The sequence below is a fragment of the Natrix helvetica genome (genome assembly GCF_964273705.1).
Source record: "Natrix helvetica genome assembly, chromosome: 6".
NCBI classification, from domain to species: Eukaryota; Metazoa; Chordata; class Lepidosauria; order Squamata; family Natricidae; genus Natrix; species Natrix helvetica.
The window spans coordinates 79,889,066-79,914,173 of record NC_138553.1 but is presented as its reverse complement, the minus strand read 5'-3'; the positions used below and the strand labels follow the sequence as shown (position 1 = coordinate 79,914,173).

At 38.1% G+C, this 25,108-nt stretch overlaps 1 protein-coding gene across 5 annotated transcripts in view; it reads right to left on the bottom strand.

Annotated features, from left to right (window-relative positions):
- KMT2E (lysine methyltransferase 2E (inactive)) overlaps positions 1-25,108 on the bottom strand; it is a 60,103-nt gene that overhangs the window by 8,405 nt on the left and 26,590 nt on the right. For 3 of the 5 annotated variants that reach the window (XM_081957938.1, XM_081957939.1, XM_081957942.1), the window contains 12 exons: positions 23,222-23,339; positions 21,176-21,285; positions 19,958-20,204; positions 16,726-16,788; positions 16,513-16,611; positions 11,477-11,641; positions 10,592-10,900; positions 5,192-5,446; positions 4,742-4,883; positions 3,444-3,697; positions 2,626-2,682; positions 1,144-1,716 (listed from right to left, as the gene is read on the bottom strand). In XM_081957938.1, the coding sequence (XP_081814064.1) occupies positions 1,144-1,716; positions 2,626-2,682; positions 3,444-3,697; positions 4,742-4,883; positions 5,192-5,446; positions 10,592-10,900; positions 11,477-11,641; positions 16,513-16,611; positions 16,726-16,788; positions 19,958-20,204; positions 21,176-21,285; positions 23,222-23,339 (2,392 nt within the window). The remainder of the gene's footprint in view (positions 1-1,143; positions 1,717-2,625; positions 2,683-3,443; positions 3,698-4,741; positions 4,884-5,191; positions 5,447-10,591; positions 10,901-11,476; positions 11,642-16,512; positions 16,612-16,725; positions 16,789-19,957; positions 20,205-21,175; positions 21,286-23,221; positions 23,340-25,108) is intronic. The other 2 variants (XM_081957940.1, XM_081957941.1) reach the window with 2 other exon arrangements.

The window sequence follows — 25,108 nt, the reverse complement described above, 5'->3', positions numbered from 1 at the left end:
ATTTTATTTTGTCTTCTTTGACCGTCCGAATAACATGCCGATTCATTGTCCCAAAAGGGCTTTTTCAAAAGGCAACTGGACTTGGTTTTTCCTTGAAGAGGTTTCGCTTCTCCTCCAAGAAGCTTCTTTAGTTCTGAAGAAGGACTGAAGGAAAAACGAAGCCCGGCTGCGTTCTGAAAAAGCAGTTTGGGGACAACCATGACTTGGATGACCGAGAATCTCCATAGATATGCCAACGTATTCATTGTAGTATTTTAAAAGCACCGAGCTTCACAAATTAATTTAAAAATATTTGACAGATTGGCATTGGCTTGCTTTTCTATTAATGTAGAAATTTCTGCTTATGAAGAACCGACAGGTAGTCCTCAACCTATGACCAGTCGCTTAACGACTGTTTGAAATTACAACAGACTTCAAAAAAGTTACTTGCAATCCATCTTTATGGACATTTCCCCTCAAAAGTTTACTTGAGACTAAGCTGCTCCAGTGCTGTAGATGATCAGGTTCCAACCTCCAACTACAGGTAGTCCTCGACTTACAACAATTAGTTTATACTGACCGTTCAGTTACAACGGCACTGAAAAAAGTGACCTAAGACCGTTTTTCACACTTACGACCATTGACGCATCCTCAGGACCATGTGATCAAAATTCAGACAGCTAGTAACTGTCTCATATTTATGATGGTTACGGTGTCCTGGGGTCATGTGATCCACTTTTGCAACCTTCTGACAAGCAAAGTCAATGGGGAAGCCAGATTCCCTTAACAACCGTGTGACTAACTGTGGCAAGAAAGGTTGTAAAACGAGGCAAACCTCACTTAACAAATGTCTTGCTTAGCAACAGAAATTTTGGGCTCAATTGTGGTTATAAGTCGAGGACTTACCTGTATACCTTCATTTTATATTTATCTACTCCTGTGGCTTTGGAAAAGTATAAAAAGGCACAATTGAAGTCTACAGAAATATTTGCCTCCAATAGTGAAAATTAAACTTGCTAGCCCATAAGTTGATTCAGTTTGCCACTGGGCACCTACACTAAAGCCTTTGAAAAGTCGTTAAGAATATCAATTTATGGACAAGCAGGAAATGCCTTCCTACTGTTGTCTTGCGCCTTAAGTTAAAACTTCCACTTGAGTTGGTACCTTTTTCTTTTGTGGAGGATTCTGGGGTGTGCAATTGCCATCCATCATGTTGTCACTGTTGGCCGTCCTTCCAAAACTAGCGGCAAGTCCCTCTTCAGAAGTACAAAACACCGGCGTTTCCACAAACATGCCCCGCGCATCGTCTGGAATCGGGCACTTTGACTCATTGATTCGGAACCCGCCACCGACTTCTAACTGGTGCGAAGGAGTTAAGTCTCTCAAATTAGAATTCATGGAGAAATTGACACCTGTCCTGTCGGGACTGTTGATCCAGGTTGGATACACTGTTCCCCGCCCGCAGTGAGCCGTTTCCAGTTGGCTGTTTGCATCAGTCCGGTTGTGGCAGGGAGAGTCCAGCGTTTTATGCAGCGCACTTTGCTCGATGACTTCAAGTCCCAGCTGGAGCTCGGAAGAGGGGCTCTCTTTTTCTCCCGAGCACTGCCGGGGGCCATCGGACCTGCTCCTGGGACTGGAGTAGCCAATCGTTTTGATCTCTTGCAGGCATATCTCCGTAAGGCCGGCATTTCTGAACGGATTGAGCGCTAGCATGGAGGAGCAGGAACGTTCATAACCCTGTCCAAAAAAGATGGGGGAGGGGACAACATAGGGGAAATCGTGTAAAACCATTTGCCTAAATAAAAGGTCTCTTCGCTGTAACTATTCCGCTTTTAATGTATAGTTTCATTTTTTTCTGGATTCGCTTTTAAAGCCAACTTGTAGATCTATTCAATGGAGATTTATAAAATATGTGAGGTTTTCCCCTTAAGGTTATAGGTGTTCCTATAGACACCCCCAGGTTTTTATTTCTCTTCGTCCTTTTCTATCATGCAATTTTTATTTTTAATATTCTAACTTGTAGATCTATTCAATAAAGATCTAGAAAATGTGGGAGTTTTTCCTTAAGGGTACAGGTGTGTTCGTATAGACACTCCTAAGTTTTTATTTCTCTTTGTTCTGTCATACTATTCTATTTTTCATATTCCAGTTGTTCTCTTTTTAAACTGTTTTTCTGAAACAATCTTTGAATCATAGCTGGGGACTATAAACATTCCTAAGAACTGAAAAGTTATGGAAGAATAACGAAAGTTAGTTATTCCAATTAATTGTATTGAGATTAATTGAACCTGAGATGGAAGACACCAGATGGATTCTTTGTGAATTACATTAAAAGACAAGAATGTCTAAACACTTTGCCATATCTAGATTGCATATCTGTTATTTTATTTTATTTAGTATATTAAACCTTTTATGTACATTCCATCAACTTTTCTCTTTTAAAAGAAAATCCTACTTACATTGTGAAAGTAGGAAGTTGGGAAGCTGGACCCTAGGAACTATTAATGATTCATTAGGATTTCACATATCTTTTCTTATCTCTTATGATTTACTGTCTGCAAATGTGTATTCCTACATTCTAAGAATTTACACTGTAGAATAAGGATTTGCAAAGCAGACCAAATAAAACGCCCCACACAAACTTACTTCTTGATTAAATGTTCGCCTCTTAACTTCTGGAGAACTGTCAGGTGAAGAAATATTCTGCAGTAAAAAAAAAAAAAAGGAATGTTTAAAAACTGCAGAACCAAAGTATTCCGATGATTTTTGAAAATAAGGAACGAAATAATTTCTCTTCAATTGTGTAAAGCTACCTATTATTCAGTTAAGGGTTGATTGCATTGCAGGAGCTGACTGAGTATGAAGCATAAAAACAGGACATGGGGCCATGATCCACTCTTTCCTCTTCCTCTTTAGGAACATCTTTCATAGGCTTCTAAAGGTAACAGTATTGCAAGTAATCCTGGACTTACGACTATAACTGAGCCCAAAATTTATGTCGCTATGTGAGGCATTGGTTAAGTGAGGTTTGCTCCATTTGACGACTTTTCTGTTTAATGACCACAGTTAAATGAATCGCTGCAGTTGGTAAGTTAGTAATCTGACTGTGAAGTTGTCGTGAATCTAGCTTCCCCATTGACTTTGCTTGTCACAAAAGGGATCAGATGACTTTGGGGCACAGCAAAGGCTCATAAATATGAACCAGTTGCCAGGGGGCTGAATTTTGATCAGATGATCGTGGGCATGCTGCAAAGGGTGTAACTTTGAAAAATTGTTGTAAGTCAGATTTTACAACAGTGCAGTGTTGCAACTTTGAACAGCCATGAAGTGAACTGCTGTAAGTCGAGGAATACCTGCATAGCTTTATCCTTCACCAAGAGGTGTTTTCTTTTTATTATTCTGAAGCAATTAAGCAGTTGCTTTATACCTAACAAGGTAAAGCAACGGAGTAGCCAAAGGCTTACCTCAAAGTGCACTGTGTTTCCATGGACACATGGAATCACCGAAGTAACAGATGAATAAATAGGCTTGTAACCATTCTTACAGGTGTCATCTTCCGTTTTTATTCTGGGAGGCGTGGCCAGCAACAAGGGGTCTGAGGCAGAGAGATCGGGGTGGGTGGGCGTGGCGTATGGGGAAGGAGTGGGCGTCGACGTTTCTGAGTAGGTGGAGTCCTGCAGCTGGTACTGTCTTCGCTTTTTGAGTGGCGTTGTCAGATCTGTAGGTAACAATGGGGAGAAAAAGCAGGAGCCCAATTAAGTCATTTTTCTTGGTCGTACTGATAGTGTAGCGGGTTTCAAACAATGTGTATTTAGAACAGGTTCATGAACTTGTCACTGGCTGCAAAATGAACTATCGTTTTAAAGAAATAAACACTTGTGGCTGATTTAAATATTTGCTCCATGATTTAAAACTAATGTGTGGTAAGAGGACTTCCCTTCTTTCAAGGGTTGAAACTGAATATATATGAATAAAACTTCCCACAAACTTTATCTACCTACCTACCTACCTCATACATACATACACATATACACATATACACATATACACACATACACACACACATATCCTGACCGGCTCAACGTTGACTCAGCCTTCTGTCCTTCCGAGGTCAGTAAAATGAGGACCCAGATTGTTGGGAGCAATATGTTGACTCTGTAAACCGCTTAGAGAGGGCTGTGAAGCACTCAAGTGGCATATAAGTCTAAGTGCTATTCCTATATACATATATAGACACACACACACCCCAAAAGGAGGGGAACCTTCTTCTGTCAGTACTTGAGCCATAGTCCTCTACTTACAGTAGTTCATTTAGTGATCATTTGAAGTTACAACAGCACTGAAAAAAGTGACTTATGACCGTTTTTCACACTTACAACCACTGTAGCATCCCCATGGTTACGTAATTAAAATTGGGACGCTTGGCAACTGGTTGACATTTATGACGGTTGCAGTGTCCCGGGGTCATGTGATCTGACAAGCAAAGTCAATAGGGAAGCTAGATTCACTTAGCAACTGTGTTACTAAATTAACCACCGCAGTGATTCACAACTGTGGCAAGAAAAGTTGTAAAATGGGGCAAAATTCACCTAACAACTATCTCGCTTAGCAACAGACATTTTGGGCTCATTTGGGGTTCCTAAGTCGAGGACAACCTGTTCAAAGGGTATTTCAGAAAGAGGCTCTCAACTGGTGGTCTGGAAACCATAAGCCACACCAGCCCTGAACATGGGATAAGGGTGAAATACATGACTAACGTCACCTGTCAAACAACAGCTGTCGGTCAGTAATAAGGGGCTTCTACTTTCACCGTTGACTGCAGGACTTCTGGATCTTTCGTGGGGCGAGGAAATGAAAAACCCAACAACAGAGTTTTCTTCTTCCATCGCTTGCTTTAACCAACGCTGCAAAACAGAAGATGATGATGTGAAAAAACACTTAAAGCTCACTTTACCCAAAAGTTGTTTTTAAGTTACTGTCATTATTAAGACAAAATATAATCTGTAGCTCAAAACTAGGGAACAAAATTAATATAATCAGCTTGGCAAAATAACAAAAGTCTTCCAATGGTGGAATGACAACTGATTCGATGCTGCTACTGAAAAGCAATTTTATTGAGAATCCCTTGCCACTTCTTAATCCAGAAAACTGACTTATCGTGGGGTTTTTTTTTTTAAAGTTCTACATAGCCCTAGGCTAGCAGGTATGTTACCTTCTTACAGGAACCCAGAATGCTTTCCATTGGTTCTTTTCTCCGCCGTTTTTCAGAAAGGAAGGGCGATGTAAAACGGATATAGTGCTTCGGAGTCGTATATACATGCGGGCTGAAAGTGAGGCCTGGTAAAGAATTCAGCTGGGTCGCCAAGACCTCTGGGTCGGTGGTTATGCGCAGAGGCTTTTCGGAGATGTTTTCCACTGGCTTTCCCGGCTTCTCGTTCTTCTCGCTTAACCACTCACTCACCAAGTGCTAAAACACAAAAATCAGTAGAGCATTTACTCTGGTGTTCCGGTCAACATAGAGGGAGAGGGAGAGAGAGAGAGAGAGGGAGAGGGAGAGTGAAAAGACATACAGTTAGTCCTGTACTACCTCGGTTTGTTTAGTGACTTTTTGAAGCCACAGCAGTGCTGAAAAAGTGATTAATATTTTTTCACACTTAAGACTATTGTAGTGTCCCCAGGGTCAAGCAATCAAAACCCAGACGCTTGGCAACTGCCTCATATTTATGACAGTTGCAGAGTCCCTGGGACTACATGATTCCCTTTTGCGACCTTCTGACTGACAAGAAAAGGTCTTGTCAGACCTTTGGGGAAACCAGATTCATTTAACAACCACCTTGGTTCATTGTGGCAAGAAAGATAGCAAAATGGGAGCAAAACTCACTAATGGTCTTGCTCAGCAACAGAAAGGTCAACTTCAAAAGCAAAAATAAAAAATACTGGACTAAAATACATACTTGGATAGAAAAAATGATAAAGCATCACATAGATTTGAAACCAGAAATATTTCTGTTGGGTATATTACCAGAACAGTATAATAAAGGGAACACATACATAATTTTACATGCATTAATAGTAGCAAAAATTGTGTTTGCACAACAATGGAAAAATGAAGAGATCCCAACAGAGGAAAGTGTTATAAAAAATATTACAATGTTATTAATATTACTGAGATGAATAGATTAACATTGAAAAGAAAAGGAAGAGAATTCTCTTAAACATGGAATTTGCCATGGTTACCAATGGTTAACTAATAGAAACAGAGGTTAGAAACTAAAAAGATTAAAAAGATAATAATTAAAAAAAATGTATTTAAAATTGTGCAAGGATAAACTATACAATAATACAATACAATAGCAGAGTTGGAAGGGACCTTGGAGGTCTTCTAGTCCAACCCCCTGCCTAAGCAGGAAACCCTACACATTTCAGACAAATGGCTATCCAACATCTTCTTAAAGACTTCCAGTGTTGAGGCATTCACGATTTCTGGAGGCAATTTCTGTTCTACTGATTAATTCTTCTAATTGTCAGGAAATGTCTCCTCAGTTCTAAGTTGCTTCTCTCCTTGATTCGTTTCCACCCATTGCTTCTTGTTCTACCCTCAGGTGCCTTGGAGAATAGTTTGACTCCCTCTTCTTTGTGGCAGCCCCTGAGATATTGGAAGACTGCTATCATGTCTCCCCTAGTCCTTCTATAATGATGATAGTCCTTCTTCTATGATGTAAATTTAGGAGAGGATATGGAGGTTTTAAAAGAGGTCAGGTGTCTGCCAGGTGCTACTGCCAGCAGAGACAAGAGGCGTATTCTTAAGATAGTCAAGAATGCAAGTAAGGACTGTGATGTTGATGCTATTATACATCTTGGCACTAATGATCTATCCCAGAAAGATGTACTTTCTGTGCAGAATGATTTCCAGAACTTGGGGTATGAACTTAATAGTATAGGTTGTAGGCTTATCTTTTCAGAGGTTTTACCTGTATATAAGGAACAAAAAGGGAAGGGCCAGTGTGTAACAGAGTTTAATGTTTGGCTAAAGGGGTGGTGTAAAAGGGAAGGCTTTGGTTTTATTAGTCATGATGCCTGTAGCTGGTCCAATGAAAAACTGTACAAAAGAGATGGGTTGCACCCATCCAAGAAAGGGACTGAGTTACTTGGCATTAAATTCACAGATTTTCTTGATAAACATTTAAACTGAAGAGCGGGGACAGAGAATTAATAGATACAGAACATTTCTGTCCCCAGCAAACTAAAATTCATAGGGTTATAAGTGCATGTAACATAGATGTGTGTGTGGGTAAGATTATCACTCCTGCTGTCAAGCAAAACCAAGCATTTAATAGTGATTGCCATACCATGTGCATGAATCACACAAGTGGCAAGAAAATAGGGGCAGTCAGGCATAACACAGGTTATGTAGACAGTAAACACAAGGTCAATCAAAATGGACTCAAATGTCTATACACCAATGCACAGAGTATGAGGAATAAACAGGACGAATTAGAAATTCAAGTAAAAGAGGGCAGATATGATATTATTGCCATTACAGAAACTTGGTGGGATGAAACCGACAAATGGAACATACAGCTAGAAGGATTTAAATTATTTAAAAGAAATAGACCAAATAAAAGAGGAGGTGGAGTTGCACTATATATAAGAAATAACTATGTCTCTACAGAAATAGAGCACAACTATCCTGAATGCATTTGGGTCAATATTAAAGGTTGTGGGGGAAATGACATTGCCATAGGTCTATACTACAGGCCACCCAACCAAGCAGAGGAAGTAGATGAACTTTTTGCTAGTCAGCTAACTAAGGTATGTAGGAAGCACACCACAATAGTAATGGGAGATTTTAACTACCCTGACATCAACTGGGAAACAAACTCTGCACCAAGTGGAAGATCCAACAGGTTCCTAACAAACCTAGCAGACAACTTTGTTTTCCAAAAAGTAGAGAAGGGAACAAGGGGATCAGCCATATTGAACTTAATTCTCACTAACAGAGAGGAAATGATAGAAGGTGTTGAAGCCATAGGAACCCTGGGGGCAAGTGACCATGCAATATTGGAATTCAACATTATCCAAACACAAGTAGTAGAACAAAGTCAAACTAGAGTCTTGGACTTTAAGAAAGCTAATTTCAATAAACTTAGAGAGAGCTTGGGAAAAATTCCATGGATGAGAATCCTCAAGGGGAAAACTACTCAAGAAGCTTGGGAAATTTTGAAAAATGAGATTACAAAAGCCCAGTCTAGCACAATACCAATGAAGAAGAAAAATAACAGCTCCCAAAAGAAACCAGCATGGCTGCATAAAGAACTATCTGACAAACTGAAAGACAAAAAAGGTAAGTATAACAAGTGGAAGGAGGGGGACATAACTAAGGCAGAATATCAGCAAATAGCCCGAGCCTGTAAAGATGAAGTGAGGGAAAGCTAAGGCTCACAATGAGGAAAGGCTTGCCACAAAAGTAAGAATTAACAAAAAAAGCTTCTTCCAACATGTTAAAAACAAGAAAAAAGTTAAGGAAACAATTGGTCCATTGCTAGGAGAAAGTGGCAAGAAGGTGACAAGCAACAGGGAGAAAGCAGAACTATTTAACTCATGTTTTGCATCTGTCTTTACACAAAGGGATAAAACAGTCCAACCTATCAAAAGCAGCACCACAGAAATCAGATTAGGAACACAAATTGAAATAGGGAAGAAAATGGTAAGTGAGCACCTGTCTACTCTAGACGAGTTCAAATCACCAGGACCGGATGGATTACACCCCAGGGTTCTGAAGGAACTAGCAGACGAGATCTCAGAACCACTGAATTATATCTTTCAGAGATCCTGCAACACCGGGGAACTACCAGAGGACTGGAAAAGAGCTGATGTGGTTCTCATCTTCAAAACAGGGAAAAAATTAGATCCAGGAAACTACAGACCTATCAGCCTGACCTCAATACCAGGAAAGATTCTGGAAAAAATAATCAAACAACGAATTTGCGAACACCTAGAAGCAAACAAAGTAATAGCCAAAAGCCAACATGGATTTGTCAAAAACAGATCATGCCAGACTAATCTTATTGCATTCTTTGATAATGTGACAAAATTAGTGGACCAGAGGAATGCCATCGATATAGTTTACTTGGACTTCAGTAAGGCTTTTGATAAGGTAGACCATAACCTACTACTAGATAAAGTAGAAGAATGTGGGTTAGACAGCATCACCACCAGATGGATTCGTAACTGGCTGACCAACCGCACTCAACGTGTAGTCCTCAATGGAACTGCATCTACATGGAGGGAAGTATGCAGTGGAGTACCCCAAGGCTCTGTTTTAGGCCCAGTACTCTTCAACATCTTCATCAATGATTTGGATGAGGGAATAAATGGGGAACTCATCAAATTTGCAGATGACACCAAGCTGGCAGGAATAGCCAACACTCCAGAAGATAGGCTTAAGATACAGAAGGATCTTGACAAACTTGAACATTGGGCACTATCTAATAAAATGAAATTCAATGGTGAAAAGAGTAAGGTTCTACATTTAGGCAACAAAAATGGAATGCACAGGTACAGTATAGGTGGTACCTTGCTCAGTAGTAGTAACTGAAAGGGATCTTAGAGTCCTAGTGGACAACCATTTAAATATGAACCAGCCGTGGGCAGCAGCTGCCAAAAAAGTCAACACAGTTCTAGGCTGCATAAATAGAGGGATAGAATCAAGATCACGTGAAGTGTTAATACCACTTTATAATGCCTTGGTAAGGCCACACTTGGAATACTGCATTCAGTTCTGGTCGCCACGATGTAAAAAAGATGTGGAGACTCTAGAAAGAGTGCAGAGAAGAGCAACCAAGATGATTAGGGGACTGGAGACTAAAACATATGAAGAACGGTTGCAGGAACTGGGTATGTTTAGCTTAAGACAAAGAAGGACTAGGGGAGACATGATAGCATTGTTCCAATATCTCAGGGGTTGCCACAAAGAAGAGGGAGTCAAACTATTCTCCAAGGCACCTGAGGGTAGAACAAGAAGCAATGGGTGGAAACTAATCAAGGAGAAAAGCAACTTAGAACTGAGGAGAAATTTCCTGAGAGTTAGAACAATTAATCAGTGGAACAGAAGTTGCCTCCAGAAGTTGTGAATGCCCCAACACTGGAAGTCTTTAAGAAGATGTTGGATAGCTATTTGTCTGAAACGGTATAGGGTTTCCTGCCTAGGCAGGGGGTTGGACTAGAAGACCTCCAAGATCCCTTCCAACTCTACTATTGTATTGTATTGTATTGTATTATTGTATTCTTTTCATTAAACTAGACATGCCCAGTTCCTGCAACCGTTCTTCACATGTTTTAATACAACTAATTGTATTATTACTGTGTGTTTGATATTGATATGCTTCTTATGATTACTATATTATTGTACTTTTACTTAAAACTAACTGTGCCCAGACAGCACGCTGTTCAGATAGATATGGGACTTTTTATGTTTATAAAAAAAATGCATTAATAAAACATATATTTAAAAAAAAGAAATTTCAAGTTCAAGTGTAGTGGTAAATCAAGGATTTGCAACTGTATTAGCTACTTCTCATCTCCGACCGAGCAGCAATGAAGTCCCTCGTACCTTTTTTGTTTTGGGGTATTTAGTGGGGCATTTATTAAGTGCTGGGGCTTCAGGTTCAGGAACTATTTCAGCCACGGGGGTCTCTGCTTCAGGCTCAGTGGAAAGCACGGTGGGTTCAGGTTCGTTGTGCTGTGAAATCACTTCCACGTCAGGAGAGGATGGCTGGATATCCGAACACATGCTAACGGTTCTGTGCCTTCGTCGCTGCTGCCCAATATGCGTTCTATTCCGGGAGAAGCTTTTTCTCTGTTTTGTCCTGTTGACTTTGGCAGGTGTTGGCTTGGTGGCAGTTTCCTCTTTTGCTGGTTCCTGAACATTACATATAATCCAAAGTTATATACCCATGATAAACTTTGCGCCTTTTCCCAAATCGGAAAAAAATACACGAAGCATAAAAATACACGTTTGGTAATACTGCTCTTATTTAGGATCATTTTAGTGTTTCCGTGCCTTGGCAGTATTTTTATTTTGTATTTGGTTAAGAAAAAGGGCTATGTTCTACTTCATCTTTCTCTTATGGAAGTACAATTTCCGATTATTATGAACGCCGGGACTGCATTCACGCACAGTTCCAAATCTCAAAATTCACTTTCTTATGCAAATATTAAGCATTGCAAAAGTTTGATGGGCAGATGACAGAGGCTCAGGCCTTCACTGAAGTCACAGAGACTCCTGTGTGACTTGGGTTGGCCACTCGGTCTTAGCCCAGCCCACCTCACTGTATTGCTGCTTAGACAGAGCAGGACACCCAAATGTATTGCCACAAGAAGTGTGGGATAGGATCAGAGCAATGAAGAAATAACACTACTTGACTCTATGTGAAAAGCATCAAAGCAGGTAAGATAATTTCCGGAGATAATTGCTTAATAAAACATAGGCATCTACCTGAACAAATTCCGTCTCGTTGATGATCTGGGTATCCCTGCATTCTGATTTTATTTCTGTTTTAGCTGTACTGATTCTTTCCAAAGCTTGTTCTCTTCTTTTTTCTCTTTTTTCTAACCTGGCAAAAGCTTGAAGGATGGCTTCCATCTTCCGTTCTTCTCTGGTCTGAAGAATTTAATAACACTGATTGATGCTTAAACAATTTATACATGAAAGGACTTAAAATACAAAAAAAAGTTATTCAAAGTATTCTTGACAGGTCACATTCATAAAATCAATTTGACAGAATCCACATTTTGTTCCCTAGTAATGGTATGGCATTCATATTTGGAAACCTGGTATATATATATAGGTGCACATATATGCGGTATTTACTAAATAACGTATTGAAAGTTTCAAGGGATAGGGACCCAGTGTGGATTAGTATTAAATGAACAGTTATTTAATTTTAGATTTAAAGTAGCTTTAATAAGAAACATTTTTTCTACATGAATAAATCCATATATTATTTTTAAATGCACTGGTATTTCACAACTACATTATATAAAATATTATAAATAGTAAACATTATCTCCCATCTTCAGAAACAAGGTCAGATTATGCATCTATCAATGTCTGAGCAACTTTCTATAGTGCTTTTACATTGACTAGGATTTACACTTCTTAGAGCATTTAAAAAAAACATTCTCTCCCTTATTTGAGGTATACAATTAGCCATCTAAGGATCATCATGTCAGATAAATGATTACATTAAAGTGATCACTTATGGTTATAGTGTTTATTACGGATGTCACAAGCACACAAATTAACTCACCAAACCCGTGTGTTTATGAATCTTATTCTGATTCTTCATTTTTTTCACAGATAAGGAGAAAACTTTAAATAAGCTAGTGCTGAGCTACTGAGATTTTTCAACTAAGGAGGCATGATGGTGGCATGCCTCTGGGGAGAATGACAATAACAATTTCATTGTGGCCAGGGACCACACACAGAAATTGTTGAGTGATGAGTGAAACTTGAACAAGAGAATTGTGAGGTTTTATACTGATGGGAGTAAATGAGACCTGGAGGTACAAGTTTCCAACAACCCATTTCCTCTTTTCCGTGGAAATTAAAGCCCTATCAGCCTCAGGCAGAAATTACATGTACTCCTCAACTTACAATTTGTTTAGTGACCATTCAAAGTTACGACATCCCTGAAAAAAGTGAGTAATGACCATTTTTCACACTTGCAATCATGGCAGCAACCTTGTGGTCACAGGATCAAAATTTGGACGCGAGGCAACTGCCTCACATTTATGACGATTGCCACGTCCCGGGGTCACACGGTCCCCTTTTGCGACTTTCTGACAAGCAAAGTCAACGGGGAAAGCCAGGTTTACTTAACAAAGGTGTGACTAACTTAACAGCCGCAGGGATTCACTTAATAAGTGTGGCAAGAAAAGTCGGAAAACGAAACAAAACTCACTTAACAACTAGCAACAGAAATTTTGGACTCAATTGTGGTCGTAAGTTGAGGACTACCTGTAGCTTAATGCTCATTTCTCTTTATCTCAGCAACCAGTCAGAACTGTGCCTTATTTTTCTTTATTGCCAGCAAGTATCCACCACACACCATTCCCTCTGTTGCCAATAATCCAGACAGCTGGAGTTATGACCAGAACAGATAAGTCTGCCTCCACTGTGGTTCCAAAGTGAGCCCAGCCTTCAATGGGTACCTTAAAACATTTTACTTCATGTATGACATTGTCACAGGGTTCGTGACAGCAGCCCAACCGATGGTCCACTTAGAGGAATCCTATGAAAGGTAGCACTTCTTCCCATTATTTGGACAACTACTTGCCCTTTTGGTTTTCTGATATATTTGTTTCATACACACAATAAACATATCCTCTAGAAATAATACTCGGATCGCTGTTGATGGCAACAGGATGTTCAAAGTTTTCTATACATGATCAGTTTAGAAAGCCCTAACTAAGTAGTCTTCTAGCCTCCATTTTGATAACCCTGAGCCAATACCTGTAAGATAGTTTTCCACTACTGTTGCCACAGAATATACAGATCCAAAAATGCTTCCCGAAGATTCTAGTACGTGTAGTGTTTCATACATCCTTGAATGCAATCTTAGGTATTAATTTGATTCAAGTGCCAATATTACCCCAAACGGCCATACATACTAAGCTTCTACCGTTAATATGGATTTCTCTTATATTTTACAAAGCTAGAAATTGTTCAGCTAATCTTTTTATTAAAATCTACTTTAAAAATTGGCTGGAAACTGAAGTCTTGGAAATATCTTCCTATTGGTTGACAGGATTATGACATCATTTCTGAATTCCCCCAGCAACTGTAGATACATGAGCAACAGGAACTGCTTTCTGTTTTTACTCTTCGCCTGCCTGCTTTGATAGTCTGTTGATACCTATATCAGGCATCAAAATCTTCTAAGATTCTTAAGGTGAGCAAGTTGATCTTTCAGATAGGAGGAAGCATTTCCAGCTACTGCTATTGGAAGTTTCGGTTTCTCTAGCTTCCATCTTTCTTAATTATTTTATGGTCCATCCTTTTTTTCCACCTTACAAAATCTGGTCTAGGAATTGCAGATTTTTTGAGAAGGGAAAAGTTGCTGCACTGGAGGGGAAAGTTACTAGATTTATTTGGGGGGGGGGATCTAATGTGTTGGTTGCTTTCCATGATCATAAGATTTCTCCTTGCAGATAAACAAACCGAGAAAGAGCATGAGTAGAGTTACTTATAGTAAAGCATGAGAAGCATAACAAAAGCCAATGTATTCTTTGTTTTTTTAAAAAAAGTACAAGGTAGCATCTTTTATTTGATGGCTTCAACTCAGCAGGTATGGGAAGAAAAGCCAAAGTTCAAGAGTTACTACCCAAACTTGACATGATGCTTTAATTTAGTAGTTCTCTCCCCTCTGCTGAAGACATGTCTATTTTGTCATCTTTATATTTCAATTGTAAGGGTATGGAGGGAAAGTACATTTGCTGCTATGCCCCACACAGTCCCAAGTTTCTATAAACTATGAAAGATAATTATTATGTATCGTGAGCGGAATCAAACACTGAAAGCTGAAGAACTTCTTTTCTAGTCATCTTCCTCCTGCAATTGCCTTATATCCATCATGCCAAATGGAAGTTGATTGATCTGTGCTCTCATGCCATTGAGAGCAGTGGTGGTGACAGCTTCTTTGTTTTGGGCCTCTTTTATTAAATACAGGTAGCCCTTGACTTATGGTCACAATTGAGCCCTACATTTCTGTTGTTAAATAAGTTTTGCCCCATTTTATGACCTCTCTTGCCACAATGGTAGTGAATCACTGCAGTAAATAACATGGCTTCCCCATTGACACTGCTTGTCAGAAGGTAACAAAGGGGGATCCCATGACCCTGGGAACTGCAACCAGCTTAAACACATGCCAAGCCTCTGAATTTTGATCTGCAGTCACACACTTTTTTAATCAGTCCCTTTTTTCAATGTTGTTGTAACTTTGCACAGTCACTAAATGAACTGCTGTAAGTCGAGACTACCTGTATTTATTTGCTACATGTATTAGACAGTGGAGAAAACAGGAATATTTCCCTATTTTCAGGTTAGGATAACTTGAGATGGAAACCAAAAAATTAACCCGGTAGATAAATGTTTCAATGTTTGTTTCTCTCCTTTGAGGAAGACTGCACAAGAATAGAAACGAGGGCAGATATAAAATGCCACTGAAGCTGATCTTTCAGACAATAAAGAAGCAAAAGATGTAAGGACCAGACAGCAACGAAGTCATAGGCTATGGGAGTTAGCTATAGATTTGCAATGGTAAATAATTTAGTGCATATAGAAAAGCTATGAGGATCAATCACAGTACCAAAATATTTAATATATGCAAATTTAAATAGAAAGGGGAAGAAAACAGTTAAAACAAGGTAAATGCTTTAGCTACTGAACAGAAAGAGGAAGCAATGATGGCTACTAGTATCCTAAAGCAGATACTAAAACTGGGGAGCAAATGGAAAGGAAGGGCAGTGGTCAAGATTTTAAGATCACTATGATAGATAACATTATTTCCTGAAAAGGTAGGCTGAAGAGGGTAAAGGGTTTGGCTATAAACTCAGTGTTTAAAATAGGAGGAAAATCTTTAAGCAGAAAAGCACTAAGTAATATGTAGAGTAGCTTAGGAAAAAAAAACTGTTATAACAATGAAGGATTAATTAATTTTGTGAGAAGTTCTGTAATAGACTCACTCAGAGGCCAAGAAAGAAGATGAAAATAGTTTTTAAAAATACCTCCTACTTTTATGTATATAGATCACTACAAAAATAGATTAATATTTAAGTAGCTATCACATGGAATAAATTATTTTAACTATTTTAATCTTTAAATGATTAAAGATTAAAGAAGATGTTTAAAAACTGCTTCAATTTTACTTCATTGCTATTGAAATATTCTTTTTCTCGTTTTCACAGTTATTTCTAAATACATGTCTCCTGTTAAAATCTAAGTTGTTCAGGCTATCTTCGGAGTTCTGTATTTCACTAAATAAAACAATATTCAGCATGTTTATTCAACATATTAAAAGACAAGTATCTGGTATCTCATGTTCAAGGACTCTTGTCTTTATAGCGATGTTTGTTTTCTATTATTGTTAGAAATATATTCATAACTAGTTTTGAAAACAGAGAACTCCTTATCAGCGTGGCCAACCAAGATAGATTAAAATAATAAAAGTCAAACTACAGGAGATATTTGCAGAGGATAACAGTGCATCAGATACAAGAAATAATTCAGAAAAATAGATTCTTGAGAAAATATACACAATTATTTTCAGAAATTACGGAACCAAAAAAACAGAAACACACACACACACACACAAAGGTTTTTATAGAATTAGCACATATCAAGGAGCAGATTTCAAATATTCTCAAATGCTAAGTACCTAGGAGAGGCAGCAATGAATGATTAGCATGGGAAGAGCAACTGTCACTCATCTTTACTGACAGCTTTAAGCGGCTACTAGCTTCCCAACTTACCATCTTCCTTTTCCTTTCTGCAATCTGCTCCTCTGATTCCATTTCTACTTCATTGCTAATAGGAGTTTTTTCTTCTATATCATCAATAAAATCTGGCTCCTGAAAGATGGAAATGACTGCTTTTACAGAAGCTCTACTACTGCTGCTGCTACTGCTGCTGGCATAACCTAGGGAACTCTACGATACTAGCGTTGCAATCCTATACACACTTACCTGGGAGTAAGTCCCACTGAAATCATTAGGACTTGCTTCTGAGTAGACAGGAATAGGATTGCACTGTAAAAAAAAATCTCACGTCACAGCTAATGCAGGAGAGGATCTAACATGCAGAACCTACAACTCATTTAATAGCCCACTCAATAAGTTAGATCAGGGATGTCAAACTCGCGTCGCCACAGTAACATCGCGCGATGTCTTGTGACTTTTCCTCCTTTGCTAAACTAGGTGTAGCCAGCGTGCGACGTATCCGGCCCACGGATTTGACAGCCCGGACCGAGATAAAATATATCTTCCCAAAGTATCTTTGATATCTTTGCATACAAAAACAGCAAAGTAAGATTTACTCTAAAACTTCAGCATCTCAAGCTATATATATTATTTTAACAAGTATTTTAACTCGAATGTGTAAAATATTTCGTTTTGTTTAGATTAATTTATAATTTGAAAGATAATGATGGGCATCAAAACTTTGTTAAGGTATTGGTTAATTAACTTCATGTGCTTCCAATTGTTTTACTAACAGTGCAATCCTATGCATTTTTCCTACCTCCACTAAGTACAAGGAACTGTCTCCCAGATAAACATTTACAAAGTTTAGCATTAGTATGTGTACAAAATTATCTAATGAGGTATTTCCCACAAATTGCATTTAATAGGGTATCATATTTATAGCTCTTTTAGTTGTATTAAACGTTAATAATTCATATCATTTCTCCTACCCTGAAAAACCTCAGAGCTAATTTATGTATCTATCAAAACTTTTAAGAGTATACATATTGGATATAGTTAAGGAACTAAAAATGACACATTAACGTCATGTATCATCCATCAGTTTTCTAGCAACTGAAGTTAAAATGTATAGCTGCCAAAATAAAACAAAAGCAAAGGATAGTACACCTGTCAGGATATTTCCACTCTCATTCTTGTGTACTTTATTATCTGTATTACAATTACTATCAAAACTGGGAGGGCAAACTCTTCCTTTACGTGTTCATTTTTATCTTGTTTAGAACATATTCGATTAGTGCCGTTTACATGAAAAAGGATTGCTGGGATGGTGTGGGCTCTCTTGCAGGAATCCCAGGTGCTTTCCTATATTTTCTTTTTAAAAAACCACCCCACAGCTAGTTGCCTGCCTTCCAATTAAGTCATGAAGTCAGGAGACATGAATTCAAAGGAATTACTTTTTTTAAAATCACAAGACACCATGAGGATGTCTGACAGGCATTTAGCAAGTACTATATCATTGTAGAAAAATGAGAAAAGGACCATTTTTTCAATATGTGATAAAGTCTTTACTAGAAGAGTAAGCTGAATACACTGTTGCTATAGATCAGCCTTTATAGAAATCACATGCTGTACCATGCGCTCTACAACAACTCGCTGCAGCCAACTCGCCGTGGGACAAGAGCTACACTAATATCAAAGAAAGAGTGGAATGGAATCATTGAAGAAAGGATGTCGAAGGCGGGAACAAAATGAAATGTGAATAACAAAAATTAAAATATTTTTTTAAAAAAATCTTTTAAATAATTAAATTGAATGGTTGAATTGTCCTGCAGCGAGTTGGCCATGGTGGGGTGTTCCACAGTGAGTTGTCCCATTCTGTGTACCATGTGCAGCTGGCAGAAAGGCAAACAACAGCCTTGAAGATTTGGATGTGCATCCTCAAAGACAGCCAATAGAAAATAAATACCATATTTTTTCACTCCATAAGACACTTTTCCCCAAAAAAATCCTTTATGCTCCTTTGGTGAATAGCAGCCTGTAGTGGCATGGTCCTTTTACAGGGCTGAACCCCGCCTCTTCTGTCTTTGTCATTGCCCGCCTCTTCGGTCTCTTTTCTGCAGTACAGGAGTCAAAAGCCAGAGTTGGCACATGAGAGGACGCCTATCTGTGGTCCTCTCAGGCTCCGCCTTCTGCCCTCGCTACACTGCTGCTCCAAAGTTTTTTGCTTGTTTTCCTCCTCTAAACCTAGGTGCGTCTTATGCTCAGGTGCGTCTCAAGGAGCGAAAAATACAGTAATAAATAGCTTGCTTTACACTGATATTTTCTTTCAGTGTGAGCCTGGCCGTGCTCATATGTTAGCCTAGAACTAGAATTCTGGCTTGCCATGAAAAAGGGCTGGGCCTGGATCTGTTGCATCAAATCTGGCTCCTTCAAACAGCAGCCATGCCTGACCTGTCAGGAATAAACCGAGGATGCCTATAGGCTCCCATTCAACCACCTCAAAGCTTTGCAAGTTAGTTGTGCTGGAGCTCTTGAGCATGCTGCACCTAGCAAATCAGGGCTGCAAGTTTCAAACACGGGAGGCAAGCACCTAGTTCATTTTATCCACCAGGAGAATTAGTGAAGGAGCTGTGTGCATAGGCAGGAGTTAATTCCCAGTATATATCCAGCTTTATTTTGCTCAAAGCAGCACTGCTTTTATTTCCCGCAAGCTATAACTATATAACTATATCAGGCACGCTGAAACAAGTTCTCCCGTTTTCCTAATCAGCAAGGTAAGAATCAATACCATTTTTTTTAAAAAGCCAAATAATGACTGACTGATGATTCTAATTGAAATGCACAGCAGTAGTCTTTTCAGAAACTACAAATCGTAAATACAGTATAATCTTGTTTATAAATGATTACAGACTTCCTACCAGCTTCGTCCTCGGAAAAGACGAATACCCTTCAGAAAACTATTATTAAGTCCTAGATTCTGGTTGAATCCCAACCTTCATTCCAAATTGGTATGGTGATTATGTACATGTCAAATTATTTAAAATATTAAGACAGATTCTGGACTACGTGGGTACATCTATAAAACTCCCTTGCAGTAAAATAATGCCTACATCCCTGTAGATTCTTGTATTGAATAAAAGTTAAAAGTTAATCCCTCTGGAGGATGATCCCGATAATTCAAGGCACAGCATGATATCCTTACATCAGTGATCTGCAAAAGTATTCGAAACAAACTCTTGTTGTATACTGATGAAATTCAACAAGAATAGTTGATTAAGGTTGAAGAAATCAACAAGGATTTAAATTAGTATATTTATTTTAGAACCCAATTTCTTTGTAGGTTCAGACTCCAAGCAAAAAAAGCTACAGTTCTTAACCCACTCTCTGGCCTGCCAAGTCCCATTTTTGTGAGATGTGTATATTGTAAATAAAAAACCACCCTGTTTTTGCTGAGGTTTTCTCTGTGAGATGATTAACCACAGAACAGAAAAAATACCTGATTATTTGAGATTGACAATCGGAGGGGAGAAAGTTTTCTCTGTCGGTTTTCTGGAAACTTGGTTTTGCCTGCTGCTACTTCACAATCCAACGTGATGTTCTGGTTTTGAGTTTCCTTCTCCTTTTTCCCCTTTTTCCTTCTGGTTTCATATCCTGTGTTTATATTTTCGGTGGGCTCAGAGGGACGCTTCAACACTGGGCATTCTGAGTTTTCTTTGAGGCAAGCACAGTCCACTTTGTATTTGCTTGTTGTTTTTAAAAAAAAGGAAAATTAACGTAAGAAAAGCTTTGTAGCTATTATTAGATTTTCTAGGAAATACACAAATGACAGCCTAACTCTTTTTACAACTACCCTGTTTCCCTGAAAATAAGACCTAACCGGAAAATAAGTCCTTGCATGATTTTTCAGCTCTTCATAGTATAAGCCTTACCCCGCAAATAACCCCCAGTTAAGATTGCCAGCCAGATGGATGCATTTAGTACCGTATTTCCCCGGAAAATAAGACCTAACCAGAAAATAAGACCCAATGCATCTTTTGAAGCAAAAACTAATATAAGACTTAGTCTTGTTTTCGGAGAAACACGGTACTCAGAATTGAACACCATTATATTAAACAGACTAGCAACTTTAATGAATGTTATGATCAGCTCAAATCAATCTACTACAGGATATTCGCTGATGGGTATGGACTATGATTTATCCCACAGGTCAAAAACCGGTTGATTGGTCCATCCAATCGGTTTCCTGAAGACAGAACCTCGGTTTCCCTGTTCCTAGTCTAGCTTCTTATAACCGTTACACCAATTCTTTCATAATTGCTAAAAGACAATCACATCAGTATTTTAAATCCTAATTTAGACTCAGTGGAACTTTCACTCTATGGCCAAAAAGATGAGGATGAAAAAAGTTCAATATGTCTCGAGTGACCAAAGGTTTTTGGATTTATGTTACCAACATTACTATGCTCAGGTATTCACTGGCTACAGCATTTTGTGATATGGTATGCGAGCTGCCCGAAGAAAACATCTGGAGATTTCACAGTTTTAGTGCTAAATCTAATACTGGTATACAGCCTAATGATGCAAGTTATACCAGACATTTTTCGCTTACTTTGATGAGTCTGCACTTAATTCCTAGATTATGACATACACAACTGAAAAAAAACATTGATTTAGGAATATGTTAGCAGCATCTCTGAAGATCAGCATTACTTACCAATTTCCATAATCAAAATCGAAGGCTATTGTTATTTCTGTTCCCTTTGGAATGTCCTGGGTGGAGTAGATATAGAGGTGAATAGTTCCATCTTCGATGGCATGTCTAACCTGGATGGGGGAAATTTAGATGGGGTATTTAAACACAGAGTATTTGATGTGTTTAAAATATATATTTGTTCCCAATAAAGACTTTTATCTTCTTATTGTTTTGGTAAAATCCTCTGTTCCAAAATAGGTAAGAACAACAATAATAAGGTCATTTGATATCATTAATGAAATAAATATAGTCTGTTCATAATATATATACCTCATAGCATTATAAAGAACTCTTATAGTCCACGTTCAATGGTTCAAAACATTCCATTAATTTCAGTTGGCTAGCAAGCAGCAAGGAAACTTCTCAGTTGGGGCCTGTCAAGAATGCATGAGCCACAACTTTTCATTTGGAATTGGTTATTTAAAAAACCAATTTAGCTAGCATCAGTATTTAGGAAAGATTTATATTCACAAAATGGAGTGTGTTCCAGTTATCGGGTTTAAAATAGTACAATATTAATTTTTAAAATCAAGCAAATTCTAGCAGCTTTGTCAACCTTCCTTCAGTTACAAACACAGAGATACAATACCTTGGGGGTAGGGGGTGGGGAATAAACAATTTCCTTGGAAATGAATGTTGCGTATTTTACACATTTCTGTGTTTTTTCCCCAGCCATTAATTTGAAACAAACTTTTGCATCTCAGACGTTCACATGCGAGTGAAGGGAAAATGGTACAATATTTTTGTTCAACGTATCTTGGAAGAGTTCTCAAATTGCTATAACAAATAGGTCGTATTATGTCCTAATTATTTGCCTCCATGAAGGATTGCCTAAGCAGAACACAAATGAATTTAGTTTCATTTCTAGAATTTCTATTGAAACACTAGTCCAAATTTTAATACAGACTTTCAACTTCCATATCCTACAAAGGCAGTTAAATTGAAAGTTAATTTTATTTAAGAATTTAGGATGTTATCTAAGATACAGTACCAATGGCAAATGTAAAAAAGATTCCTAACTTAAGAAGAGTAAGGAAGCAAACAAATTCATTTTTTAAATAGTTTTTTTCATTTATAATTTCTAGCACCATTTTAGGGGATAAACTAGAGGTAAAATGTTTCCTGAAATTTCACATCCTGATTTTTAAGGCCAAGTATTTTCATTTCATTTTCTACTCTTATTTTCTCCATAAGAAATACAACCAAAAGCCACTGATAAAAGTCTATGTCTTTTCTTCCCTCCCTGCCTCTTTTTCCTTCCTTCCTTCTCTCCCTCCCTCCCCTTCCTTTTATCACCAATAAATATTAGGAATTATTATCACGCCACATATGCAAGTCAACTCTTTAATACAAATATATCCTTTCCATATTCATCTGTGAATGTTGATTGTCAATAAATAAGTATCATTATGCTCATATTCTCAATTTCATTCTTTCTGATTATTTCCTTTTCCAGGGGTTATCTGCCAGGGATGAGGAGTTATATATGTGATGAGAATATTTTAATGTCATGATATGCCTGATCTCAAGGTAGCTTCTACTGTATGCCTATGCAAGTACCACTTTACAAGTATAGATACATTATTTGCTCAGAATAATTTCCTGCATCTGATAAAGTGAATGACACTAGACTGCATGTGCAGTCTTGAAAAAGTTCCGAAACACTAATTTTGATGTATTTGATTCATAACTAACCCTAATTTGGGGTTTTAGAATTTGGGGGTTAGATAATATTCCCTTCTCTTCTACATCGTTAATGAAATAATGTACTAGCTTTAGAGATCTAATTACAGCGCAGCCATAGCATAGTTATACAATACAGATTCTTGCCTCATTTTGTAATAAACATAACGTTCTGCAACTTGAGCTTACATTCCCTGAAAACGTTCAAAACTGGAAAATATTTTAATTCCTGGAAAACAGCTATACACAGCTGGGTCGCATTAAAATGGTTTAATGGTTGAGCAAAAACTTTATTAGATCACATTTATCATAATAAAGGCCTACCTCGGCATTAGGTGTACAAGAACGTCTGATAAATCGAGCTTCATTCCCAAAGGTTCGTGCATCCACACACATTTCTAGCCCGTGAAATTTAGAATAGAACAGAACAAAGGGGTATGGCCTAAAAAACAATAAACATTCTGTCACAGGAAAAATATTTTAAAATACAGCTAAAAGTTACTTTTTCAAATGTGTAGAAAACCTAGTACCATGGAGAAAATATGTCGCAATGTTATACAAGCTGTTGAAACTTTGGGATGGGAGCTCCATGCAACTTTTTATTTATTAGTTCAGAGCTAGGATCAAAGTGGGATTTTTTTTTTTCTGGCATGCTGAAACAGCTCACCCTGGTTTATTAACAGCCAAGCAGTTACTACAATTATTATGTAAGTCCTCGACTTACAACAGTTTGTTTAGTGACCGTTCAAAGTTACAATGGCATTGAATAAAGTGATTTGTGACCATTTTTCACATTGCAGCGTACCTATGGTCATGTGATCAAAATTCACAACTGGTTCATATTTATGACTGTTGCAGTGTCCTGGGCTCATGTGATCCCCTTTTGCGACCTTCTGACAAGAAAAGTCAATCAATGGGGAGGCCAGATTCACTTAACAACCGTATTACTGACTGAAGAACTGCAGTGATTCACTTACCAAAAGTTGTAAAATGGGGCAAAACGCACTTAACAAATGTCTCACTTAGCATCATAAATTTTGGGCCCAATTGTAGTCCTAAATTGAGGATTACCTGTACTGTCCAGAAAATAAAATTATTTTATGTTTTCCGTATTTTTTCAAAAATGTGTGTTTTCTGATGGTCTTAGGTGACCCCTGTGAAAGGGTTGTTCGACCCTCAAAGGGGTCGCGACCCACAGATTGAGAACCACTGTTCTAAGATCTGTGACGAGGACAACTAAAGGCGGAAGATTGGTTGGAATCAGTCTCTTTAGCACAGGAGTGTCAAACTGGTGCAATCAGGCCACGCCCACCCCAGCTCGGTGAAGGGAAAACCATCACAAAACGTCAGATGACAGCAAAGTGACTCTGTGAGTTTGACACCTGTGCTTTAGCACATTTACAACGTGACTTGGAAAGTAGTTTTTAAACGACTTCATGATAGTTTTATACTGTAAAAGCGGAATTTAATTCCTGATAACTTTGGGAGGCATACATACAGACTTCTTGACAATCTATTTATTCATAGTATGAGGTTGTTTGCCACCTCATGGAAGTGTTCTTTTTTGGGGGGGGAGGGGCTTTTTTTTAAATTTCAATTTTAAAAGTCAAATGTTATTACATCCTGAGGCTTCATAAGATAGCAAACTTAAAAAGCAGTCTTATGAGCAACTGTTTCGACTCATCTCAGCATTAAGACAATTGGCATGATGCTGCTTTACCTGCGGTTCAGCTGCCATTATGGAGAATAAGAAAAAAAATCTATTTTAGATCAGATTCACTGAACTTTTCTGGGCATTCTAGGGCTACTTTGATCTGGGCAGAAGATGGGAATCTTAGCCTAACCGCCCTGTTTTCTGAAAGGCAATGAAGCCAAGTAGTTCCTCAGAGCTTTTACTGAATGAGAGAGTTGCACGATGCTGGCTTATGCAGTGAGTTTAAGGTTTTCTGATTTTGTCATCATTTTTATGCTTCCATTTTTTTCAGGTGCCAGGAATCCTTGTAAAATCAGTATATATATAAATGCTGTAAATAAAATATTTTAAGAATGTTGGAGGGAGAGAGAGCTGCTTCGATACCTACAAATGGGTGGGGTTTTGTTTTTTTTTACAAAAATCAAAGTGAAAATTTTGTTTTTCTGCTTTCCTGCTTAGTTTCCAATCATTCCGTTAAGACATTTCTTAATAAAACCAAAATATAAACTTAAACAGAG